This window comes from Pygoscelis adeliae, unplaced genomic scaffold (assembly GCF_000699105.1).
Source record: "Pygoscelis adeliae isolate BGI_AS28 unplaced genomic scaffold, ASM69910v1 Scaffold120, whole genome shotgun sequence".
Lineage (NCBI taxonomy): Eukaryota > Metazoa > Chordata > Aves > Sphenisciformes > Spheniscidae > Pygoscelis > Pygoscelis adeliae.
The window spans coordinates 8130312-8142906 of NW_008824032.1; the positions used below are offsets into that span (position 1 = coordinate 8130312).

Sequence of the window (12595 nt, forward strand, 5' to 3'; positions counted from 1 at the left end):
GGACGGGCCACCTCCCCCGGAGGCCGCCTTCTCCCCCTCCAGGGTGCAGCAGGGCCGTGAGGAGACGGGGAGCGCCAGATGTCCCGGGCGTCGCTAGCGTAGGGAGCGGCCGCGGCCCCTTGGGGGTAGCCGCCTTTCCAAAACCTGCACCAGTCAAAAAGTATTGGAGAGGCTCACAGAGGTGGTGCGGGCATGTTTAGAGAGAAACTTGAGGAGAAGCACTTACGCAAACAGTCGGCAGACAGCTTTGCTAGAGAAGAGCTAAGTTATGTTTTACAAAGCACGGCCCAGTAATGTCTTTAATTATGCTCTTAGGAAGGCACAGATAAAAATGGGAAAAACACGGCTCTCCAGCCTGACATTGCTGCCTAAGGCCACGGCAGCCGCGCAGACAGAAGCATTTCTGTGAGTAATCCTGGCCGTTTGGGAGTGATGGGTGGGCACAGCCACAGAGTTAGTTGAGATAACTTTCCCTGAATCCCTAATTTCCAAGAAATGCTAACATCAACTTTATATTAATTGGTGGACTCTTTAGTTTTCTGGTTTGCATAGTTGCATTTTTGGTGGTGTTTTTTCTTCAGTATGCTGGCCTGCAGATGGGTGCAGGATTGAATGAAGTAGATAGTAGTGCCTGTTGGAGACAGCGGGGAAAAGGCTGCTAAGGAATTGGGAGAAATACCGAGGTTTCAGAAAATGAGGTTGTGAGTCAGTGGGATGGATGCTAACACTGAGAAGTCAGGGGTTAAAGGTTCTTAAACATTTCTGTAGGGTGGACCATGGCTTAATGCACAGAAGTGTCTTTCGAACCTCATGTACAGAAAGCCAGTTCCCCCAGTCCTTTGGTATTGGCAGTAAAATAGAATCACCGCTGTAGCTAAGGTGATTATGAACATGGAGAAGCGATGTTAGGAGAGTACGTGCGATGATCCCTGAGTCTTTGAATGTTACTTAGCAACTGTTAAGAAAGAGTCAGCAGTGTATGACTAGCCAGGCATCCACAGACCACCAGCAAATGCTGTATAGGCAGAATATAAGGTAACAATCAGGATAAACAGGCAGAATTTAAAAAAAAAAAAAAGCTACTTTTTTAAAGTGAGAGAAACAAAGACTGATAGTGACATTCTGGTTGTTTCTTCACAGCCTAGATGAAGGGAGATGCACAGCTGGTAAGTAGGGCTTAGAAACAAGTAAGATCCTTAGAAAATTTTAAAGTAAAATGTGCTAATTTTCTTCCTTCTTTCCCCCCTCCACTTCTTTTTCTCTTTTAGACAGTTTCTTCCCTGTTCTAGGCTTGGCTCTGTCACTGACATCTTTGGTGTACCCATAGGCAATTTCCTGCCCCTTCGTTTTGCCATCTAAAATGGTTTCCTGCATCCTACAGGTAAATTTTAATTAACACAGGCAAAAGAGCCTCCAGTCTTTGGAGAGAGTTTGAAGAAATCTTGCCTGAATGTTTCTGAGCATTGTTCTGCTTCTAGCTGCTCAGCATGTCTTGGCTGCTCCAGCTCTGCACGCTCTGACCATGAGCAGCAATTCCTCCCTCAGCAATGTGAAGGGCCTGAGGAACCTCACCACGCAGGAAGACGGGGCAGTCAGAGTAACAGAGTCCATTGCTATAATCGTCATTGCTATTTTCATCTGTTTGGGCAACCTGGTGATTGTCGTCACCCTCTATCGGAAGTCTTACCTTCTCACATTGAGCAACAAGTTTGTGTTCAGCCTGACCCTCTCCAACTTTCTACTCTCTGTACTGGTGCTGCCTTTTGTTGTCACCAGCTCCATCAGGCGGGAATGGATCTTCGGAGTTGTTTGGTGCAATTTCTCAGCCCTGCTCTACATGCTGATCAGCTCAGCCAGCATGCTTACTCTCGGACTCATAGCTATAGACCGGTAAGCAGCTCTTTTCTAATGAATTGTAACGAATTGCCTAGTCATCCCATAGAGTGACTCGCTGGCTGTTCATAGAGTTGCGTACCGTTGTAGTGGATAACGTTGCATACTGTTGTGGTGTCATTTTTCCTTCAGCCTCTTGTGAAATTTTGATACAGAACAGAAAAAAGTGATGTCATCAATAATGCAAAATGCAGACATGCATCTAGAGTTTTTTAAAGCTGTTGATGGTATAATAACATACTACTCGAGAAACAAGAAATAGTGACTTAAAATTCCAGATTATACCCTGAGCATGCACTCACATAGGGACAGATTTAATAGCTGCATGTGAGCCTTCAGCCAAGTTTTACAATCTTGCCTGCAACGATATGTATTTTTACATGTAATTATTTTTATAAACAGGATCCCTGAGCCCGCTTTGAGGTTTGGAGAAAAGAGAACTAGATATCAACATCATTAAAATATGTTCCTTTTTTTATTGTACGTCTTTTGTGCTCCTGTTGACTCTTTCTTTTCTTGTCCACCAGATACTACGCTGTCCTGTACCCGATGGTTTACCCAATGAAGATAACAGGCAACAGAGCAGTGGTAGCTCTTGTGTATGTGTGGCTACATTCCCTTATTGGCTGCCTCCCTCCCCTTTTCGGCTGGTCATCTTTGGAGTTTGACCAATTCAAGTGGATGTGTGTGGCGGCCTGGCATAAAGAGGCTGGCTACACTGCCTTTTGGCAGATCTGGTGCGCGTTGCTGCCTTTTGTGGTCATGATGATCTGCTATGGATTCATCTTCCGCGTGGCAAGGATTAAGGCCCGCAAAATTCACTGTGGTAGCGTTATCATTGTGGAGGAGGACTCCCAGAGGAATGGGAGGAAGAACTCCAGCACCTCCACGTCCTCTTCTGGCAGCCGAAGGAATGCTTTCCAAGGGGTTGTCTACTCAGCCAACCAGTGCAAAGCTTTCATAACCATCTTGGTTGTCATCGGTGCTTTCGTGATCACGTGGGGGCCTTACATGGTAGTAATTACATCAGAGGCACTTTGGGGAAAAAACAGTATTTCCCCTACCTTGGAGACATTAGCTACGTGGTTGTCCTTTTCCAGTGCCATTTGCCATCCACTAATTTATGGACTGTGGAACAAGACAGTGCGCAAGGAACTACTAGGAATGTGCTTTGGGGATCGGTATTATCGCGAGTCCTTTGTTCAGCGGCATAGGACATCGAGGTTATTCAGCATTTCCAATAGGATCACAGGTAAGGCGCATGGCCGCAAAAGACACTCTTCCTTAATACCAGTAAGAGCAAGGCTTAATGTCTGTGTGTGCTTGGCATGTATCAGGGCTCTGTAAACAAAGTGGGATGTTTCAGCAGTCTTTTGTTCAGGTTATCATGGACACTTGAAAGGAGAAATTTTCTTTTTGTGGGAGTTAACCTCTTTCTCCTACTCTAGTAAAATCTGCCAGAGAAGACATAATGATGGGGTTAATAAAAGTAATTTATTTTCTTCTTTTCTCAAGCATTTCCTTTCATGTGCCTACCGTTTTGTGTTACCCAGATTTGAGCACTACCCATAGTACATTTTGCAGAACTTGTTCTTTGATTCCTGGCTTTAATGCTACAACTCTTTGAGATTCACTAAAGTTACACTGGTGTTACTATTCTGTAAATTCAGTTTTTAGGCTTAATGGTTGTGAAGAGAAGATCATAAACAAAGCAAAACTATGTAAAAGAGTAAAACTATTTGATGTCTCCCCAAGTTGCAGGCTGAGCGCTTTTTTGGTTTTTTGTTTTAAAGTAGCAATGCAACAAAATTCTGATTTTTGATCATTTCCCTGGTCCTGTTCAGAAGCTTCCAAAATAGAACATCTTCACAGGGTTCCTTGGAACATTTCATGCAGAGGCAGGAACAGAAGTTATTTAATTGGGGAGGAAAATCTAAAATGCAGAAGGAAGGGGAAAGCAGCAAGGCATCAGTTATCTTTTCTGCAACCTGGGATCACTGGGAGAGACTCCCATCTAAATGAAAGAGTTCTGCAGCTGCAGCCACATTACAAGCTGCAGGAGCTTTGGCAAATTTGTATCCAGGAGATGCTACGGATGAATACATTGGGAACTGGAGTAGGAGGGAAAAGACAGGAAATCTCTCTCTTTCCAAGTGATAAGAAGCTGACAGCTTCAGATTTATCAGGTGTATTAGCTAGAGGCTGATAGGGAGGGGGAAAAAAAACCAACGAAACCCACAACAAAATCTTTAAGTGGAATCCAAAGACAGCGCCTTTGTAATAATCCTAGAATCTCCTCCCTTCTTGTTTTGGGGGTTTGAAAGAAGCCAGGCATCTCAGTGCCCCAGCCTTGCCCATGAGCTTCCTGCCACACTAATGGCCTGTCACAGCTGCTGGTGGCTACCAAGTTATTCTCTGTCTAGCAGGTGTCTGGCAAAAACATCTGTCTGAGTGCATATGCTCTGTGTTCAGCCTGGCTGGCTGATAAACCACATGCAGTAGCAAAAAGAGTGGGAGGGAGATGGTGCAGGTGGAAAGGAGACTTGCCGTATGGAAAGACTCCAGGGATACCTGAAAGCTGTTGACTGGATTTCTAAGGTTGAAAGTCCAGGTGCTGTGCACTCCGGATCAGCTGGCTGGGTGAGTTTTATACATAGAACAGTAAGTAAGGCAGTAGAGTGGGAAGAGGTTTTTACTATTGTAGACCCCTTAAACATTCATTGTGTAATGAGAATTAAACTCTCTTACAGATTTGGGACTATCTCCTCATCTCACTGCCCTCATGGCAGGTGGGCGGCCATTAGGAAACAGCAGCAGCACAGGAGACACAGCTTTCAGCTGCTCACAGGATTCAGGTAACTAAGTCTCTTGCTCTCTTTTCTTGGGCAGAAGATTGCACTTGTAACTTGGCAGAACTCTCTGGGATAGTCTATTTACACACAGATGTCTTTTGGTGGATGGATGACATGAAGCATCTGTTCCAGCTGTTACAACAAAACTGCTGCAGTTGCTTTTTTCCTTCCTTACTCTCAATCTGTTTACCTGCAAAATACTCTAAGGAATGATGACCCTCCCTTGATAACGTGTCCTGGGAACAAGACTCGCTGCTTTTGTGCCCTTCTCCTTTAGTTTCTATCGTTCTTCAGGGACTTTCCTGTATCCGCAAGGAACAGAGCAACAAAGTGCTGTGGAGAATGTGCTTTTCTGTTTCCTAGTTTGTAAGAGACCTTGTCTTGTTCATCCTGCAGTGTAAACATAAACACTTAGGATGGTTTCAGCTTATGATTGCATCACTACTTAAGATCTCTCAACTGAAGATGGTTTGGAAAAGGGAAAAAAGAGTTCTACCGGTAACTTTCTATCCAGAACTGTAGCTAGATTTTTCTTGCAGTTAGTTCAGCTACCACTCCTTAACTGCGCTAGTTACTTTAAAGAGTATTTCTGCTCTAGAGACACCAGAGGGTGATCTTCTGACATTTGCCTGGTGTTAGAGGTTTGTTTCTTACTTTTGTAAAAGAAGTCCATGGAGCTGGGATTTATTTTGGTAGTTGTTTTACACTGGTAGTTTTATGCCTGTTGTGGATATTCTGCGGCTGTATGGGATAAAGGAGAATAGCATCCTGGTAAACCTGCCTCAGTTAAGAGGATGTTGTGTTATCATCTTATGAGGAACGGTACTGAGCAGTTTAAACAAATGGACAAACCAAATACATACCTAATGCTGTTAGGAGTGCCACTGTTTCTTATGGAGGGGGTACAGTCCATAGCCTGGGAATGGATACACGGTGATCAGCCTTGTGAAATGCTGTTTCACTGGATGCCTTTACTGTGAGGAACTAAAGACCAGGAACTAAAGTCTTAGTCTCTCTTCAGTGCTGCCTTCTGTAGTACATGATACTGTGGCATGTGAGGCAGTCGCAACTTTATCTGCCTTGGTAAACAGAAGCTGGGCTTTTCGTGTTGTGAAAAGCAGATGAAGTGGTAGGAGAGGAAAAAATCCAAGTGGTGCCAGCTGGTTAGAAAATACTAAAGTGGGAGACCAGAGTCCTGGTTGCTAGAAATGCTGCCTTAATATCAGTTATTCCAAGGACAAAAATCTGCCCTGTAAGAACAAGAGGCTAGTCTCTTCACTAGCCTTTTTTGAAAAAATGCACTGAACTAGTGCATTTGAAAAAATGCACTAAAATTCTGCTCCATGGAAGAAAGTATCTCTTTCTTCCTAGTGCCACCCTTCCATTGCACACCATGTTTCCGAAGTGGATTCTGTACCCTTGGAGATCAGTAAGAGTCTACTGTTTTCAGTAGACAGCCTCAAACCCAGCTGATGCACAGAACAGCACAGAAAGTTGTTAGCTGATTTGGGACTGTGTATTAGGGCAGCAGCTCGTTCTCTTTCTTGTGTGCTGGAGGGAGTTGTATGACAGAACACACAAGTTTCACCTGAAAAAGTTTATCACTTTGCTGTATCACAATGAATTGTCAGCAAAGAGTAGACCTATGGAGCAGTATGTTGTCTAGAGGTACACCCCCCCAGCCATGCCTTTGTCTCGCTTTCTGTAAAATGGGCACTGGAACACGTTCTTATTGCAAAAAGAATAAATTTGGGGATCAAAAGCAGTCAAGTGGGTGAAGAGGGATGTGAAGCCACCATCTGGAGGAGTTATGAAACCTGCGAAGGCTCTTTGTCCTAGGCCTGTTGTCACACCACAGGAGTAAATGGACTGATAGTAAAGTGTCACGTATTGAGTGTGTGCAGGCTGTGTCTTCCAAGAGCAGCTTCCCTGAGGACTGCTCACTCAGCACTGTCCTAGCGTCTCCCCGAAGTGCTTGCTCCGCTTTTCCCTTACATGGCAGAGACCAGCATTGCAAGGGAGGACTAGGCTGCAGTCTTGTCCTTTGTGTGAAAATATTGCAGAGATGCCTAGATAAATTTCTTTGTGCTTGTAAACTCTATTTTATATTAGAAAGGTGCAAAGCAACTGCAGGGAGGTAAAATAAAAAAAATCACTCCTAAACTGATAAAATGACTCATTGGACAAAAATCATTCCTAACCAGCAAGGGATTTTTCCCCATTAAAATACACTTCAAGAAAGTCAAAGTAGGTTATTAGAGACAGACTAAATTGAACAGAAAAATTCTCCAGTTCACATTTCCATCCAGGTCTGATTACACACATGACGTTTGGCAGCTATGGTCATCTGCCTCTCACGTAGCCATTGTTAGCCTCTTGTCTTCATCAGGAGATGGGGGAAGTTGTCCTCAACTTCACCCTTTATTTACTGAAGGTAAGGTTTCACCTTTGTCTGCTGTCCTATTGATATTATAAGCTCTGCAGCTGAGCATTTTGGAGCTGCTTGAGTTTTTAGATGGCTAATGAGGAAAGATTTCCAAATCTTTTCAATGAAAACTCTGACCTCATTCTTTTTCTGTGCAGCATTTAATTCAAGCTGAAATTTTACTCACAAAAGCTGGGTTTAGACATCTTTTGAAGGAAATGCTATAGAATGAAAGGTTTTTGCCACCGCTTAAATATTGTATCCCAGTGTTAGTCTGTTTTGCTTGAGAACTCTTGCTTTGTTTCAGGAACAGATGCAATGCTTCTTGAAGATTATAGCTCAGATGGCCCTCATGCCCCACACTGCATCTGTCCTCCTCGAAGGAGGAGTTCAGTGACGTTTGAAGATGAAGTAGAGCAAATTAAAGGTGGGTTTAGGGGTAAGTGTGGAAATGCTCAGAACCAACTATATTGCCTGCTCAGGAAGCCTCCCAGGACCTTCAGAATTGCCTTAAAACATAACTGACCACTGGTCATCTTGACATACCTGACCATTCATGCAGGTACAACAGAAAGTAAGATCAGGTCTTTCTTCCAGTTCTCAAGTAGCAACAGAGAAGGACAAGAGTCAGAAGTTGGCATTCCCTGCGTACACATCATTTATGTTGCACAGCAGTATCCCCTCTGCAGCTCCACTCATTTGGTGGCTGTTGCAGTCTGTTTTCTGTTTCTCAAGGAATACATTTTCCTGCCCTTATACTTTGATTCCGTTATCCCAGTGTTTCTCATTTGCTGCCTCCTCCCAACTTTGTCATTCACAGACTTGAAATTCTTCCATTTACAGACTTCAATGGTTTGAATGTAATTTCATTCTGTTTCACTTACTTTTTTTTACTTAACTTCATTTACTTTGCTGAGTATGTTTCTCAGCAGATATGGGTGAAAAATAAATGAACCACATGCACTTTTTTTTTCAGTCAACTCACTTGTTGATTCTGTGCTAGCAAAGTGTTGCTGTGATACAGATACATAAGATACATTTGCCATATCTGTAAAATGTGGCAAACGGTTTCATTTAAGCTGATAGTTACAATAATATGGTCTAGAAGACTTGATAATAACAACTGAATTTACTGAACAATAAATGATTGTGGACATTACAAAAATGAGTAGAATGCCTTTAAGAATCAAGTAATAATAAAACCTGACCGATTTTTATGATTCTGAAATAATGAGAAGACTCTTTCTGTGGAATTTTCTCTTCAAACATCTTGGCAAAGTTCACTCTTGCCCTCTTCCCAGCATGAGCTGATTATTTCCTTGGACAAATACATTACTGTATGTTTCCCATTATCTCTCTGAGTGATTATGTAGGGGCAGGCATCTTTTTTTTTTTTTTTTTTTTTTGGTGCAGTTCAGTGAAAGAGGAAGGCCTTAGTGCAGAAGTTCCCCACAGGTTTAGCAGTTCTCCCTGGCACGTCTCAGGGTTTTTGGGATCTCTGAGATTTTAAATTATTTCAGCAGCCTCATGGAAGGATTATGTTTAGGATGAACACCTGTGTTGCCCAACGTGTTGGTGGGTAGAGAGGTATATAGATGCTACAAAAGCAACTACATTAACGCTGAAGGGCAGGTGTATCCAAGGTAATAAAAGGTTAGGAAGAAGCGTATCACTGTCTGCAGCTGTGGTCTTCAACCTCTCCTGGCGTGGAGAGCTCTACAGCTTCCCCACTGGAAGTGGAAGTCGGTCCCACAGTGTGGCTGGAACCAATCTAAGCCTAAGGACAGCAGACTGGTGCTTTTAATCACAACTTGGAAGAAGCCCTTGGAATTTGGGGACTGTTAATCCATAAACACGAAGTCTGGTGTTTGCTGGGCTTAAAACCTGTTATAAAATAGCTCTTAAACTGCACTGTTCATGTCAATGAAGTGCAAGATCTTAGTCCAAATGCACTGAGAATCCCTGTAAGGCTGTAAGTTGTGCTTACAGCAGAGGAAGTACAAATTGAGGGTTCTGTTCCTGTCTTCTGCATGAATTCTTGTCTGATGCCAGACAATTCCCATTGTCCCTAATCCTGGACTCCAGGTAGTAAGCAGAAACCAGGCTGTTGACTTCAGTTGGGTACAAATTCGGACCAATAAAATTCTGTGTGCATAGGTTCAAGTTCAGAAAATCACTCAACATACACTTAATTCAAAGCTAAACATATGTGTATAAGCACTTTGTTTCATTAGATCTTTTTTTTTTTTGTCCACTTGAATTGGAGGTAATCTTTATCTGCTTGACCTGTCGAGGTCACTCTGAAGCTTTGTGTTCATAGAATGATGAGGAACCCCAGGTATTGTTGGTAAATGTGCTCTGCAAGGTAGTTACTTTGCAGAAGGCATGATCATACCTTTGCAAAAGGATCAATATTAGTCTTCAAGCATTTGCGCAGCCATGCTGATCAACTTAATTTTCTAATATGTTGCCTTTTTTTTCAGAAGCTGCAAAGAATTCTGTTCTTCATGTGAAAGCCGAAGTCCATAAATCTCTGGACAGTTACGCATCCAGTTTAGCAAGAGCTATTGAAGCTGATGTGAAAATCAGTTTGTTTGGGGAAGATGCTTTACCAGGAGCTCTGTTCCCTGTGCGGACTCTTCCAGGAAGCAGTGTGAACACACGGCGTGGTATCAGGCCCCATGCTAGCCAAAGACTTCAGTTGCAGAGCATCGATGAAGGGAGTATTTGACAGGAGCACTGGAGTAAGAAAACAGAGTGAAACCACTAAGCGGGACCTACTACAGCTCTTACTGTTTTCACAGAACCAGGATGCCTCGTCGGGACGTTTTCGGTGTTCTTTCAACACTTGAAAACCAGCTGAATTCTGGTACTTACATCAGCATTTTACAGCAGTATTTGTTTACTGGTTAGGGTGCTATTGACTCTTTTGTGCCATGTCTTAAATCTATCACACAGTGCATAGGAATGCAGGGTTTGGTTTCATCGACCAGATCGTTAGTCTGTCGAATCTTGGGTTCATTATTGGCCAAAGCGGATACAGGAATGAAAAAGGAAAAGTATGTGCAGTGTTTAATTCATTATTGCATTGATCCTTTTTTGACCACCAGAATAATCAGTTTATCCTTGATAGCTGGTGTGCTCTGATAGGAGCTTGTGCATTGGATACTACATACAGCCTTACTGTCACAGACTCTCAAATGATGGAGCATGGACTTCACTAAGGGACAAAACCTGAACTTTTCAGAGAGCTCATGCAGATTATGGTCCTACCTACCCTTGCTAGCAGATATTTCTGGCTGTTCAGCCATCAGAGTGCCGGATCTGAAACTGGATTGTGCATTGCTTCTGCGTTACGACACACCGGCTTCTCTAGGTGTAATGGGTGGAAGCAGACCTGTGCTGAAAATGCCACAGAGAATGGTATTTGAGGAAATCATCAATGCAGAGTTCTTAGTTTCTTGGAGAACTTCAATTCACTTCCCCAGTTTTGCTTTTACTGAAAGGGCACTCTACGGCTGTGGTAATCTTGACAGAATATAAGTAAGGTATTGCCACTTTATAGTCAGGATTCATCTATCTAGAGAGAAAGGTTCTTAGGTTTGGGGTTTTTTTTTAATCGTGAGGGAATGTAGTATTTAAGCAATAGTTACCTCAGTGCGTATATTTCTTGGAGTATTAATTCATTAAGCTCTAAAATAAGAACATTTGGCACTTATATTGCACTTTGCATGTTCTTAAGCACTGTACAGACATTACCTTGTTAGGCCTTTGTGAGAGGGTTGGTCAGCCCCGCTTGCCAAAGAAGGGGAACTCGGCAACAGTCGAGCTGCTGGCAATGAAACAAGCTGCAAAGGTGGAAAGGTTTATTACAAAAAGAGGGATGAAGTGGATCATAGGAGAATGCCCATCTTGAGGAACCTTTCTGTGCCTTCCCGGGCTGGCCCCTTCCTTCCTTTGTGCGGGTTACAGCCCTGCCTTACTGCTGCTTTCAAAGAGAGGGAGACGTAAGCGAGTAGGGTAACTTCTTGGGTGTCAGTAGCAAATTTACTTAAGGACCAAGGATTTGCATTTGTTTACTCTCTGTCTGCTCCCCCCTGCCTTCACCTTTCCCCAGAAGTGGTTTTTATGAGTTTTTGCTGCAGACTGTTTGGAAATCAGGGGCAGGATGCTTCCGTCTGGGCAAAAACTGGGTGTGCGCTTGTTAAGGTATGGCTGTGTGCGACTTACTTGGAGGCCTAAAAGCAAACTGTTTTTGAGGCAGAGCCTCAGTCCAGTACTGTATTTAGACATCCTATTTGTCTGTGTTCCCAACAAAGAAATATATTTCAGCACAAGCTTACGTCCATCTCTGGACAAAGCAGCTTGACTTTATGAACTAGGCTGAATCCCATTACATTCCCATGTAAGATTTAACTGCATGCTTAAAATTCAGTACATGGTTTGCTGGTTAAGAGCAGGCTGTTAAAGCAAGAACACTTAACCACCAGTAAAACAGCTCTTTGCGTAAGGAATGAATACAGGAATGAAATGACTAATAACGCTGAGGTCCTTATTCCTGTATTTTTTGCTTCTAGTGTGTTAGCTAATTGGCACCTGTGGGCACTCATTACAAAAAAATAATTAAAAATCCCGGTATTTGCCAGGAAATGCCCTGCACTGAGGTCATTATTGCTGTCACTAACATTACAGTCACAGTTGCTCGTAGTACTCGGCACTGCTTAAGGTATACGCTTGCCTCGGGTGGCTTGAAGTATTTTTGACTGCATCCCTTTTGTTTCTTACTCCTGCTTCGAAACAAGGTGAGCAAAGTTGTCACTGAATGTGAAAAGGGCACACGTGAGTAGGAATGCACTGTGGTGGAGGAGTCGGTGCTCGCCAAAACCGGTGTGTATTTAGGAGGAAAAATTCCAAGGCACATGTGGAAGCACAGAATTGTTAGTATTGTGTAAAAAAGCACGTTTTTCACACAGGTACTGAGCCAAATTCAGCCTTCAGGCAGGTCAGTGGAGTTGCATCAGTTTACACCGTGACTCAGTTTGGCTGTCAGCGTTAGTTTCACTAATCCGTTATTTAGTGTGATTGTTGTTAGTATTTTTGCTAAAGACATTATAACCCTTCCATAATTCTGTTGTTACCAGAGGCGTTGTCTCACGTGAATTGTCATTTGCAAAAGCAGCTATTAAGAAATGCACACGTTTTGTAAAACTGTATTCCCCCTTTTAAATACAAAAGAAGAAAGCCCCATTTCCAGCTTCTGGTGGCCCACGGTGTTTGTTTATACAACTGTTATTTCGCCTTAAGTTTATTTTTAAATAGTTTACTTTTAAAAGTATATTGAACTCAATGGATGAACCCGGCAGCGGTGGCAGCTGGAACTGTTTCCACCCTACAGGGACGCACGCCGGGCGAAACGCTGGCCTCC

General features: G+C 43.1%; 2 protein-coding genes across 2 annotated transcripts in view; both read left to right on the plus strand.

The window, feature by feature from the left end:
- The first annotated feature begins 1522 nt into the window (after positions 1 to 1522).
- GPR161 (G protein-coupled receptor 161) lies at positions 1523 to 10209 on the plus strand. The gene is made up of 5 exons (XM_009329709.1): positions 1523 to 1890; positions 2421 to 3145; positions 4644 to 4748; positions 7478 to 7597; positions 9654 to 10209. The coding sequence occupies exons 1-5, from the start codon at positions 1523 to 1525 to the stop codon at positions 9899 to 9901; spliced, it is 1566 nt and encodes a 521-aa protein (XP_009327984.1). The 3' UTR covers positions 9902 to 10209.
- A 1129-nt stretch (positions 10210 to 11338) lies between these two features.
- Positions 11339 to 12595, plus strand: part of TTF2 (transcription termination factor, RNA polymerase II) — a 23975-nt gene continuing 22718 nt past the window's right edge. The window contains exon 1 of the mRNA XM_009330637.1: positions 11339 to 11379. Coding sequence (XP_009328912.1) covers positions 11339 to 11379 — 41 coding nt within the window. The remainder of the gene's footprint in view (positions 11380 to 12595) is intronic.